A 12,225-nucleotide genomic window follows, 5' to 3' on the forward strand; every position below is an offset into this window, starting at 1 on the left:
TAAGGCACTTTGTTTCGTTATTAATTTGGGGTATAGTCCCCAGAGGCTTAAGAAATCATTTTCCTGCTTTAAAACAAACAAACAAACACCTAAACGTCAAGGTTAACAAATTTGATTTGCAGGATTTCTGCAACTGGCACTTTTCTGATCCTGGCACGGGAGGCCGGAGTGGCTCGTGGTGGAGTAGTAGTGACTTGGGAAGTATTGTAGATTCAGTCGTCAGTCTTTGTATCCCTATGGATCTGGGACCAACGTTCCAGAAGTGAATCCCAACATGGCAGTCAGACATTCACCCATTTCTGTCTCTGTCCACTTCAGTGCATTTTTACCTGTCTAGCTCCTAGTAATAGTTTAAGGGTACCAATGGCTTAGACCCACCATAATCTCCACAGGTAGTTCTCAAACACTGCTGCTTAGTCACACCTTCTTCCGTTTTCTGGCCTGGAATGTGGTGCATAGGCACTTGGAGAGCTTCCTCACACTTTTCTCTTGTGGGAGAAGGGCTCTCTGAAATGTGCTCACATGCATGTGACGGTGCTTATCAGGGCTAATTGAGCACACATGGCTCATGGCCTCCTTGTTGGGTATTGTAACTGAAGGTGTTGTGTTTTGAATCTGTGTTTCTAGACACTGTTTCCAGCAAGTTGCAAAACAACAATGTTTATACTATTGCCAAGAGGAATGTGGAAGGGCAGGACATGCTGTACCAATCCCTGAAGCTCACTAACGGCATTTGGATTTTGGCTGAGCTACGTATCCAACCAGGAAACCCCAATTACACGGTAAGGCCTTTTTCAGAATGGGTGAGATGGGTTCACGGAGGGAGGTAAGAGCCCTTTCGTTTTTTTTCTTAGCATTTTTTAATTTGCCAGGAAAGACCTGGTGGAGTTGCTGCACTCCCCAGATATCTAAAACAAGCAGTCAAAAAAGTCCCCAGTTGCATTCGTAGAAGACCTTGTTCTGCCCCCATTCACCAGGAAGGGGCCTCTGGCTGCTGGAGTGTCTCAGACTCCTCCAGGTATATACAGAGCTGCTCACAGAACCTGCAGCTCCATCAGTGTCGGTTAATGCTCATCTAGCGTATCTGTGCATGTGACACTGTAACAGGCCGCTAAGAGGATTGTTTTCGTAGCTCATTTCAAGCTCATTCCTGCTTTTGGATGTAAGGATGTCAAAATGCCTGTACATATGATCCTCTTTAGTGATATTGTATGTCCTAAATGCTTGTTGAAAAACTAAGGCAAAATGGGACCCACCTTTTATAGCCTGAAAGGGAACTTTAGAAAACTTCTTCAGTGCCACGCTGGACTAAAATTGAAATCCTGGCCTTATTTTTAGGGGAGGAGCCAGTTGCTTTGTTAATCAGCATAGCCGTAATACCCTAGGCACTGGCCATTTGTTTACTGTTGTAAAATACCGTCTCCCAGTAAGATGCTGCTTGTCATCTGCATTTTGTAAAGTATAAGAAAACCCTTGGGATAGGGGAAATATCATATTCTTCTATTATGTTCAAGGCTTTTGTACACTGTTTTGAATGAGGGGAAAGGAAAGTGATAAGAAAAATAAGGTTCAATAATTGAATAACTGATAAAGCTTTATAATCAGTAGATTAAGTGAACTTTTTGGCCATTTAGCCGAGAAAAGTCTGTGACTCCATTCCTTAGTTTTAAGGCAAATGTGTGTTCATTAGCATACATCAAGGAAGTAGTACCACCCTGAACTGAAAATTTTTAGTTTCCCCTTGAAGTAAGCTGGACAAGTGTGTGTGTGTGTGAGTGATACTATGTCCCATCTAACTAGATTTTTTTGCCCAAGCATTTGTGAGCTGAGAAACTTGAGGCTTCTCCCATAAACGGTACACTCCTCCCACCCACCTCCGCTGCCGCCAGTCGTTTGTCTTTTTTTGTAAGAAACTATCCTGTCATTTTCCTTGAGTTCCCCAAGAAAGAGAAAGCCTTGTCTGCTCTTCTGGAGGGACAGGTTTCTACTGTAAAATCAGGTCTTGTAAAATAACTCCATTTACTTCCCTAGAACTTTTCTCAAAGTATGTGTATTTGTGTGTGTGTGTGTTTTATCATTCATTATGTAATTGTCTGCAGTATTCCATCTCAGCTAGATTAGAGTAGCATGATTACCCCTAGATTGCAGATAAGGAAACCAAGGTTCAGAATGATTAATATCTTATTCAGGATCGCAGAAGTTGTTGGTAGGTAAGTTGTGCTAAGAATTCAGATATCTGAACACTTCCTGTCTTCTTTGTGTTCATTAAGGATAGTGGGAATTTTGACAAAGACCTCTTAGTAGTTGCATAGTTGATTTAAAATGTTTAAAACCTTTTTATTTGGAACTAATTTAAGACTCACATAAAGTTTTAACAATGGTACATAGAGTTCCCATATATCTTCCACTGAATTTTCCTCATTGAGAACATCTTACACCCATAATACAATTCACCAGTTTTTACATCATTATTTTTAGTTTATTTGGTTAAGGAGTGTACAGTACTATGAAATCTTATCACATTTGTGATAATCACCACCACGATCAGGAACAGAACTGTTCTGTCGCCATGAAAAAACTCCTCCTTGCTATCTCTCTATAGTTACAGACTCACCCCATGCCTAACCCGTGGGGATCACTGATAGGTTTGTTTGCCATTACTATAATTCTGTCATTTTGAGAGGGTTCTATAAAGTCAGGTCCTATCCTTTTCAGACTTTTTTTCCCCACTTAGCATAATATCCTTGACATCTGTCTTAAGTCATTGCATATATTAATCATTTGGTGTTTGTTGGGTTTTTTTTTTTTTTGATGGCCAAGTAGTAGTACTGCTGCTGCTGCTAAGTCGCTTCAGTCACGTCCGACTCTGTGCGACCCCAGAGACGGCAGCCCACCAGGCTCCCCCGTCCCTGGGATTCCCCAGGCAAGAACACTGGAGTGGGTTGCCATTTCCTTCTCCAATGCATGAAAGTGAAAAGTGAAAGTGAAGTCGCTCAGTCGTGTCCGACCCTCAGCGACCCCATGGACTGCAGCCTACCAGGCTCCTCCATCCATGGGATTTTCCAGGCAAGAATACTGGAGTGGGGTGCCACTGCCTTCTCCAGAGTAATAGTACACTACATGATAAATCACTTCCTTTGTCCCCTTACTATATGTCATTAAGAAGGTTTGTTTATCCCAGGGGGAAGAGCCCTCATAATCTCTAAGTAGCTCTTTCTCACCTAGAAAGATAACTTGTCCCAGGTGAAGAAGTATGTGTTCCAGGCCATAAACCTGAAGTAGATGTTTAAGTCCTTGGCTTATTACCTAGGCAAGGGAGGCGAGTCTAGGTAGGTGGCATTCCTCGGTGGTTGGTGTTAAAGATGTGACACATAAGTAGGTTAGTGCTTCGAAAAGTTAAAATCCTGGAAAGACCTCTTTTCCCATATAAAATGAGACCATAGTCCTAAATCAGATTTTTTAGCTTCTTTTTTTATGTACATTTCCTTCTTGCTTTCTTTAGGAATTAGCCAAAAAAAATTTTTTTAATGTGTTCCAGCTTGTCTTAACTGTACTTGTTGGAAAGCAAGGAATGGATTTAACCCTAAACTTAACCTGTTGTTAAAGGCTGGGGTGTCTGGAGGAGGGAGGTAATAGAACAGTCCAGAGAAAGAGATTCTTCCTTCTCTTCTTACCCTCCCTCCCCCCCCCTCCCCTCCCCTCCCTCTCTTCCCCCCTCCAAAGAGCAGCTCAAATTGTCTGCGTCTAGACTCCTGCCAGTGCCCACCTTGGGCTTTTATTGAGGAAGACAACATTCTCTTATCACTAGTGAACCAAAAGTGGATCTCCAACTGGTTGGAAGTTCCAGTACTGCTACAAAGATGTGACAAAATACAGAACTGTATTTGGGGGAGGAGGAACTACTCCCCTCTTTAGTCTGGGAGTTAACTCCCTTAGCTGTTCTTTCTGGTTTTAGCTTCCTCTCCTCCTCCTCTTCTGAACCCGCATACTTTCCCATGAGAGCTGTCTACAACACTGACAGTGGAGAGGCTGGAGGAGGGGCAGAAAGGCAGGGAGGGCCTAGAGCGGCAGCTGGGACCAAAGTGGGGGGCGTTTTCTATTTATATTTGTATTCTAAAATTAGTTATACACTTTGTTTTACGTGTATCAGCACTGTCTTCCTAATGGATGTCGAGCAGCAGTTCTGGAAATGCCTTAGAGAATGTATATTAAAGCTGTAAATTTTAAATAGAGCCTCTTGTGATGTTCTTTTTGTTCGGCTTGGTTTTGCATTTTTAAAATCTCACTCAGTTCTGAGGATGTGAGTTTTCTCAAGAAGTTTAGGGTTGACCAATCATCTTCCTGACATTTTTACCAAAAATATTCTCACCTCTTTGAACTTGGTTAAATTGTTTAGTCTCTAATAAGACAATAAAGAGGTAAGATAATGTAAAATCTTATGGTATATCGTTAAAGACAACTTTTGTTCATCTACTTTAATAAACAAGCGATGATGTCAGTAATACAGAAAACAGAGATTAAGTGTTCTGGTTCTTAATGCAATTTATATGCTTCTTTTGTTAACGTTATTGTGAATCTGGTGAATTTGCCTAATCTGGTACAATTCAGGAGTCCGAACCTAGGTTTAAATTTTGCGCTTGTTGACCCACAAAGTGAAAATCTCAGTGTTCAGCATTGAAATCTTTTTAATATTTTAATTTGGTAATTGTTAGACTAGACAAAGAGGTGGTAATAGACAAGTAGAGTGATATGAGAAGTATCTGACCAGCCTGAATAAGAGGCAGAAGCTGAAAGATAACACTGTTGACATAAATGGTACAGTTACACTCGGTAAATGTCTCTTTAGTGTTAGTGTTAATCGCTCAGTCGTGTCCGACTCTTTGCGACCCCATGGACTGCAGCCCACCAGACTCCTCTGTCCATGGCATTTTCCAGGCAAAGGATACTGGAGTGGGTTGTCCATTTCCTTCTCCAGGGGAGCTTCCCGACCCAGGGATTGAACCCAGGTCTCCTACACTGCAGGCAGATTCTTTACCATCTGAGCTACAAGGGAAACCTGTGTTGGTTCTTATCTTCATTCGCTAGCAGTGTATGTTCTCTTCTATAATACAGGGAAGACTAGTTCCTTGGAGCTGTCTAGCTCCTGCTTTTATTTTACTTAGTTATCCGTCCTCCTGAATTGGGACTGAGATAACCATCCTTGTGAAGACAGAAACTGGAACAGAGAGATGAAATGACCGGCACGTTAAGGGTTTTAGCCCTTCCCTTTTCACTTGCTTATGGTCCCTGTGACTCCTAGCAAAGCAGGAAAGCATCTGTCCCCTACAGTGTTTCCTATGAATTATTTCCCAACTTTGCAGACCCACGTAGAATGTGGGTGGAAACACAGCACAGCTTGACGTTGATTAAATTGAAATTCTAAAACCCACAGAACCTCCTATCAGCAGGGTCTCTTTGTTTGGCTGCTCAACGATAGAAGCCCTTCTCCCCTTGTATCAGAAAGAGCTTTCCTTGAACTGAGTACGTGGATACCTTTTGAGCGAATGCCAGCCTCCGTGCTAATAATCTTCCTTCTCCTTTTCCTCCGCACAGCTGTCGCTGAAGTGTAGAGCTCCTGAGGTCTCCCAGTACATCTATCAGGTCTACGACAGCATTTTGAAAAACTAATAGACTGGTCCGGTGCCCTCCAGCCACCCTGTGATCGGTGCAGGCCAAGAACTCTTTAACTGGAAGAAATTGTTATCGCCATGTAGAATCTGAACCTGAACACACCGAGGCTACCCGCCAAGGTAGTGACTAGTCTAACCTGTGCTAATGTTAGGGCACCGCCTGTTGGATAGTTTAGCTTCCTGTGACCGTCTGTAACCACTGCTTCAGTCACTTCCCACCTCGTGCCACCCGCTGCTCTCTGTCCTCACTTGTGGGCTTCTCCATGCTGTCCTTAGAGTGGCTGCAGTTTTGAGTGTAGTTTGATATTTTGTAATCGAGACCTCGTTTCAAAAGCAGAAAAAGACAACAAAAAATATTAAAGCAAGGAAAAGTGTCACTGAAACGTAAACTGCACTTTATTGTTTTATATTTTTGCACATACGAGAAATTGAGGGATAGTGTGTAACTGAGAGAAGTGTTAAGACAACCGCACAGTCCTGGAGGGAAGAGACACAGTTTCTTGCCACCTCGTGGCAGCCTTGTTCCTGATCACTTTCTTTTCTCTCCAAACTCCTTTTCCTGTGATTCCTCCTGCCCTGTATTTTCATCTCCTTTGATGCGCTGCAGCTAGGAATGGTGGTCTTCCTTGAATGGTGCTAGAGGGTGTAGGAAATGGGGCCTTGAGGCACCCAGGCTGAGAAGAAGAATTTACACAGTCCTTTCCCGAGGTCAAATCCGAGAATGACACTGACGAAAGAATTTCAGGAATCAAAATGCGCCCCCCACCCCCACCCCCATCTCCTGCTCTGGATTTAATTTAATCTCAGGTCCAGTTGACATCTAAAATCTTGGTTTTAGAGTTGAAACAGACTTACTTGAAATAACAACTCATCCAACCTTGTTTTTCTAAAAAGGAAAAAGATAAAAGACAAACAGGACGTTACCGCCTGAGGACTGTTGACTGTTCGGTAGCAGAGGTGGGGGGCTGTGTCTCCGAATCCCCATCAGAGTTCTCACTGCGGGACCCTCTCATCGACTTTCTTTCCTCGATGCCTTTCTCTTACCTTTCCGGTGCCTGCTTCCTTATGGCTCTCCTCACACTCCACGCAGATTCTGGCGCTCCATTCATTGGCATCCGGTGGCAGCAGAGTCTCTGTCCAGGGACTTGAAGGTAAACCCTGATGCCAGAATGGAGGCCCCTCAGTGCTGGAGGCCAGCAGGGTGGGTGTGGGGAGAAAGTGAGCTTCTGGTGCCACACAGTCATCGCTCGGCTCTCTCACCCGCTCGGCACTTGTGTTGCTTAGGCTCCCAGGCGGTTGAGATCACCTCAGAGGGCCAAGTCGTCCTTTTCTTCTCTCAAAAGATCAGGAAACGTGAGAACCCCTGCCCCCCTGGACACATTGGGTGTGGCTGTCAAAGAGTGCTCTGTGCCTGGAACACCAGTCTGTCCAGCAGGGTTGTCTGTTTCACCTGTGGGCACTGCTGCTGCCCAGCACTGGGGATTCCGGGTCCATGACTGAGACTGCTTCTCAGATGCCCCCGCTCTCATCAGAAGCGCCTGGGTCCAAGACCTCACATGGGACTTGGACCTGAAAGTGAATCCAGGAGGAGGAACCCTAGAAAACAGCAGAAACTACCCTGCAACCATGTTGGAAGTGAAATGACCTTGACTCATACCACTTGGAAAGCTACGGGGAGCAGGTCCCCCAAAGCAGTTTCTTAAGCCTTGACTCTCTCCACGAGAAGAATTCCTGGGGTGAGGGACAGGAACCCCTCAGGCACGTGAAGAACAGGAAGTGGCACAGGATGGTGGGTGGGGGTGGGTGCCAGGTTGGATAGAAAAGCAGGTGGGTGAAGCTCTGTGGCTGGGAGATTGCTCGTGGAGTCAGTGCGACGCAAGCAGTGAAGAAGGGCCCCGCTCCAAGCGCAGTGTTCTCGCCTCAAAGCAGACTGCAGGTCCAGGCGGCAGGGCTTGTGGCAGGGTAAGCAGACGAGACGGGGTGGTACCGAGACGTGCCCCTCCGCCCCTGAAACCCAGCTCCTCAGCCTCCCCGGCAGTCATGGGCAACAGCTGGACTTCACAGCTGATCCGGCCGGTCTGCCAGCCCTCCGCTCCTTGGTGAGGCTCCCTCCCGGTTTGCCCCTGAGCAGCTGGGGAGGGATTCTGCTTCATGAGAAGGACCCCCCTCCTGAAGAGGCAGAGCCTGTCACCTCCACCGCAGTATCCCTCGGGGCCCATTTCGAGCTTGGCCGAACGGGGGACTAGGAGGTTGCCCTGCAGTCCCCTCTCCGCCGCTGCAGCCTGTCTCTGTAACGTCCCAGCCTCTCACAAAGGGCACGGCAAGCGCACACACACCCAGGACTCTTGCTGGTCAGAGATTCCCTGAGTGTCTGCCCTCGCCCGAGCCTGTTTCCTGTGTCTGCATTGCAAACCTTGGGACTGGAGAGAAGGGGGAGGGGGGTAAGTGTTGCCCTAAGAAAACTTATCATTCTTTTGTTGTTGGGATCTGTTCTGGGGGAGGGTGGGGGGCGGGGGAAGCTTGACTTTGTCTTCATCAATAAACTCTCATTTACACAAAATGAAGTTTGTGCTGTGTACTTTGTTCCCAGAACTGACACTCGAGGACAGAACACAGCGGGCCAGGGGAAGGATGGGGTATTAATAACCACGCTATTAGAACTTGGCTTTTGGCTGCCCGGCCCTCCCGGGGATTTAGCCAGATGAAATGTGGAGATGGGCCTGAGGAAGCATCACACGCCTCAGAGGCTCCTGTCTCCCCGCGCCCGCTGCTGTCCCCACCACCATCACCACTCAGGCATTCGCTGCAGGCAGTGCTCAGAGGAGCTAGTTCATCTTCCCTGGCAGGTCCCCTCCAGGACCCGAGCAGATGGGCCAGGGGCAGCCAGCCACCCAGGCACAGGGGCAGAAGGAGCTCAGCAGAGCTTCTCGTCGGTGTCCTCTTCCCCAGGACGTTTCACTGATCCGTTTATAAAAAGCGTCTCGGATCTGCACTGGAGTCCTGCATGTTCGCAAGTGGATAGAATTAATGCTGCTTTCAATCAAGCTTCCCAAGGAGTTCAGATCGAATCACCTGCATTTGTGTGGCTGGGGACACGCGAGCCAGGTGTGGCCAGGCCGGAGGCCCTGGCCCTGGTTCTGATGAGTGGACAGCCTCTGAAGTCCCCCACAGCCTGGCGTGGGGGAGCGAGGCTGAGGAGTCCCATGCCCAGATGCCCTGAGCCTCAGTCAGTGTAGGGAAGGTGCACAGGGCTGCGCACAGAAACTGCTTCTACTACGTGGATGTTCAGACACCATGAAAACTATCTTTTGGCAGCTAGGAACTCTTGGGCTGTCACCACGTGCTGGCTAGTTGGCCTGAGTTCTAACTGGAATAACTCTGGCAGGGAAGTGGGGTCAGGATGGTCTTTGTGGAGGTTCAGAGTCAGAGATGAGGGATAGGCCTTACTGAGATCTGATTGGATTCACCAGCTAAGAATGTCAGTTTTGGCCAAGAAAATCCTTAGGGCAGAAGCTCTTAACTCTTGGGTGCACATTGATCACACCCCAGAGCTTTCATGAAAGGCTGACAATTCTTACCAGTTGGGTAGGGCCTGGGACAACCTGCATTTCAAAACATTCCCCAAGTGTTTCTAAAAGTGCAGAGTTGAGACTCCCTGCCAGAGAAAGACACCTGTTTGCCTACTGCCTCGTCTGGAGTAACGGGATTCTTGTGGCAGCTGAAAAATAGCAGAGCACTCTGATGCACAAGATGCCTGCCTGTCCCGTGAGTTGGGAGTGTTATCCCCATTTTTCAGGTGAGAGGAGGTGAAGCCACATCTTTTGACTCCCTCTGTCTTTATTGCTTCACTGCAGCTTCCCTTCATCCCACTCCTCTGAGCCACCAGGCCAAGGGCCAGCCTTGCTAAGCCCCTGCATCCCAGTGCGGTTCAGTCTCCAGAAGCAGGGCACACTGGCGAGAGACCTCCACCTGAGGGCGCCTGAGATCCTCCTCCCCCTACCGATCGCCAAGTTAGGAAACCCGGAGCTCTCAGGTGCATCGCTTCTGAGGCCGCAGAAGAGCTGAGGACTCCGGGTTGGAGCCTTCCTACTCCCACCCCAGGCATTGATGCTTTTTCTGGTTTTGCTTGGACCCAGATTTCTTTTCCCTGCCACCCCCAGCTCCAGGAGGCAAGAGAGCCTGTTTATTTTAATACCTGGTGTGGCACTTGGGAAAGATCACACCTCCCCCGTTGTTACCCATTTCTATCTCCTGAACACTAATCCTAGAATCCCCACCAGCCCCCAGACATGTTATTAGCAACAAGGATGTTTCTTGAAAAGTTTCCGAGTTGGCTCCAAACTTGCTATCTCAGTTTCTCATTTAGCTTTTGCCCTGCCGTTCTTGATGCTGCCAACAAGGGGAAGGCTAATTCAGGGATTGTTTAGACCCAGATGGACTTAATTTCCAGAAGTATCCTTTTGAGACAGGACTGCCCCAACACTCTGGGACTGAGAGAACTCCACTCCCCACCTTCTCCCACTGGGTAGGTGTTAGAGGAGAATGTGCAAGTCTAGCCTGTGGGTTCCCCTCTCTTGATTCATTCACTCTCCACTTAACTGTTAAAGGCCCCAGGATCTGGCCAGACAGCCTCTGAAAGCCAGTGGGATCCTCGGCTCTGAGGGAGCAAGGGCGGAGTCCCAGGTTCAGGTCTTTGTCCTCTGGGCTTGAGATGCTGTAGGTGGGTTCACGCATCCTATCCCTTGGAGTCTTAGGTGTGTACCTCAGGCGTCTTCAGCTGAACCGGAGCCACAGACTATGGACAGAGCCTCTCGGGTTTTTTTCACCAAGGTAATCCTAACCATAGAAAAGTGAACAGGCTCCAAGGAGCATACAATCCTTAGCCCAAAGTGACTCAGTGAACCAAAATGACTTAACCAACCAAATCTTAAATTCAGGCAAATTTTGCATTTTATATTAATTGAATGGGTTGGGATTTAAGATATAATGCTTTAGGGACTTCTCTGGCCATCCAGTGATTAAGACTCCATGCTCCCACTGCATGGGGCATGGGTTCAATTCCTAGACAGGGAACTAAGATCTTGCATCCTGCGTGGTAAAAAAAACTCTCTCTCTCTCTCTCTCTCTCTCTATATATATATGTATATATGTTGTTTAGTCACTCAATCATGTCTGACTCTTTGCGACCCCAAGGACTGTAGCACACCAGACTTCCCTGTCCATCACCAACTCCCCGAGCTTGCTCAAACTCATGTCCATTGAGTCGGTGATGCCATCCAACCATCTCGTCCTCTGTCGTCCCCTTCTCCTCCTGCCCTCAGTCTTTCCCAGCATCAGGGTCTTTTCCAGTGAGTCAGTTCTTCGCATCAGGTGGCCAAAGTGCTGGAGCTTCAGCTTCAGCATCAGTCCTTCCCATGAATATTCAGGACTGATTTCCTTTAGGATGGACTAGTTGGATCTTCTTGCAGTCCAAGGGACTCTCAAGAGTCTTCTCCAACACCACAGTTCAAAAGCATCAATTCTTCGGCATTCAGCTTTCTTTATAGTCCAACTCTCACATCTATACGTGACTACTGGAAAAACCATAGCCTTAACTAGATGGACCTTTGTTGGCAAAGTAATGTCTCTGCTTTTTAATATTGCTGTCTAGATTGGTCATAACTTTTCTTTCAAGGAGTAAACGTCTTTTAATTTCATGGCTGTAGTCACCATGTGCAGTGACTTTGGAGCCCCCCAAAATAAAGTCTGACACTGTTTCCACTGTTTTTCCATTTGCCATAAAGTGATGGGACCGGATGCCATGATCTTTTTTTTCTGAATGTTGAGCTTTAACTTTTCCACTCTCCTCTTTCACTTTCATCAAGAGGCTCTTTAGTTCTTCACTTTGTGCCATAAGGGTGGTGTCATCTGCATATCCCAGCAATCTTGATTCCAGGTTTCATATAAAGCAATCCATACATTGTTTTAAATGACTTACCACTGCAAGCCAGTGTGAGGCCCTGTAATGAACCTGTGGCTCTGTGTTCCCCTAGGGGAGCTAAATTGAGAATTCTGAGAAGCCTGGCTGCAAAGTGTGTGTGAGCATTGAATGATTTTTTTTTTTCTAGGTTTCCTTGGGCTGAAACAGAACTAGAATGGACTTGGGGGAGTAGACAAATTCTGAGATCCTTGGGCAGAGTAAGGATGAAATATTTTCAGAAATGGTGGGGGGACTGGTGGTGCCCTGGACGATTTAATCAAATTAAGAGTCTATTGGTTGACCCCATTGCAATCCCGTAGGGCCCGGAAACCTGATGTCACCAGAACAAAAGTGGCATTGGAGGAGGGGGTCCCTGCTCTTCTGGCCCCTGAATTTGCTTCTAGCTGCTGCCCTGACCCCTCTCAAAACCTTACCCCAGCACCTGGGAGCCATCCTAGCATAAACAGAAATACTTTCCCAGGGGGTTGTTCAGCCTCCTTTTTGGTGGCTGTGTCCGTAAAAACAAAAGAAAAACAAAAGGTCACACAGTGAGACTCCATGCCAGGCACTGCATTGTGGACTCTACACACCACAGGC

The 12,225-nt window shown here is 47.1% G+C and overlaps 1 protein-coding gene across 6 annotated transcripts in view; it reads left to right on the forward strand.

Annotated features, from left to right (window-relative positions):
- AP2B1 (adaptor related protein complex 2 subunit beta 1) overlaps positions 1-6,058 on the forward strand; it is a 116,596-nt gene extending 110,538 nt beyond the window's left edge. For all 6 annotated transcript variants that reach the window (XM_086360323.1, XM_086360326.1, XM_086360320.1 and 3 more), the window contains 2 exons: positions 628-782; positions 5,593-6,058. In XM_086360323.1, coding sequence (XP_086216449.1) covers positions 628-782; positions 5,593-5,667 — 230 coding nt within the window. In that variant the 3' untranslated portion in view covers positions 5,668-6,058. The remainder of the gene's footprint in view (positions 1-627; positions 783-5,592) is intronic.
- Positions 6,059-12,225: the final 6,167 nt, after the last annotated feature.

This window comes from Bos grunniens, chromosome 19 (genome assembly GCF_055505025.1).
Source record: "Bos grunniens cultivar Pamir isolate PY7600 chromosome 19, Bosgru_T2T1.0, whole genome shotgun sequence".
In the NCBI taxonomy this organism is placed as follows: Eukaryota; Metazoa; Chordata; class Mammalia; order Artiodactyla; family Bovidae; genus Bos; species Bos grunniens.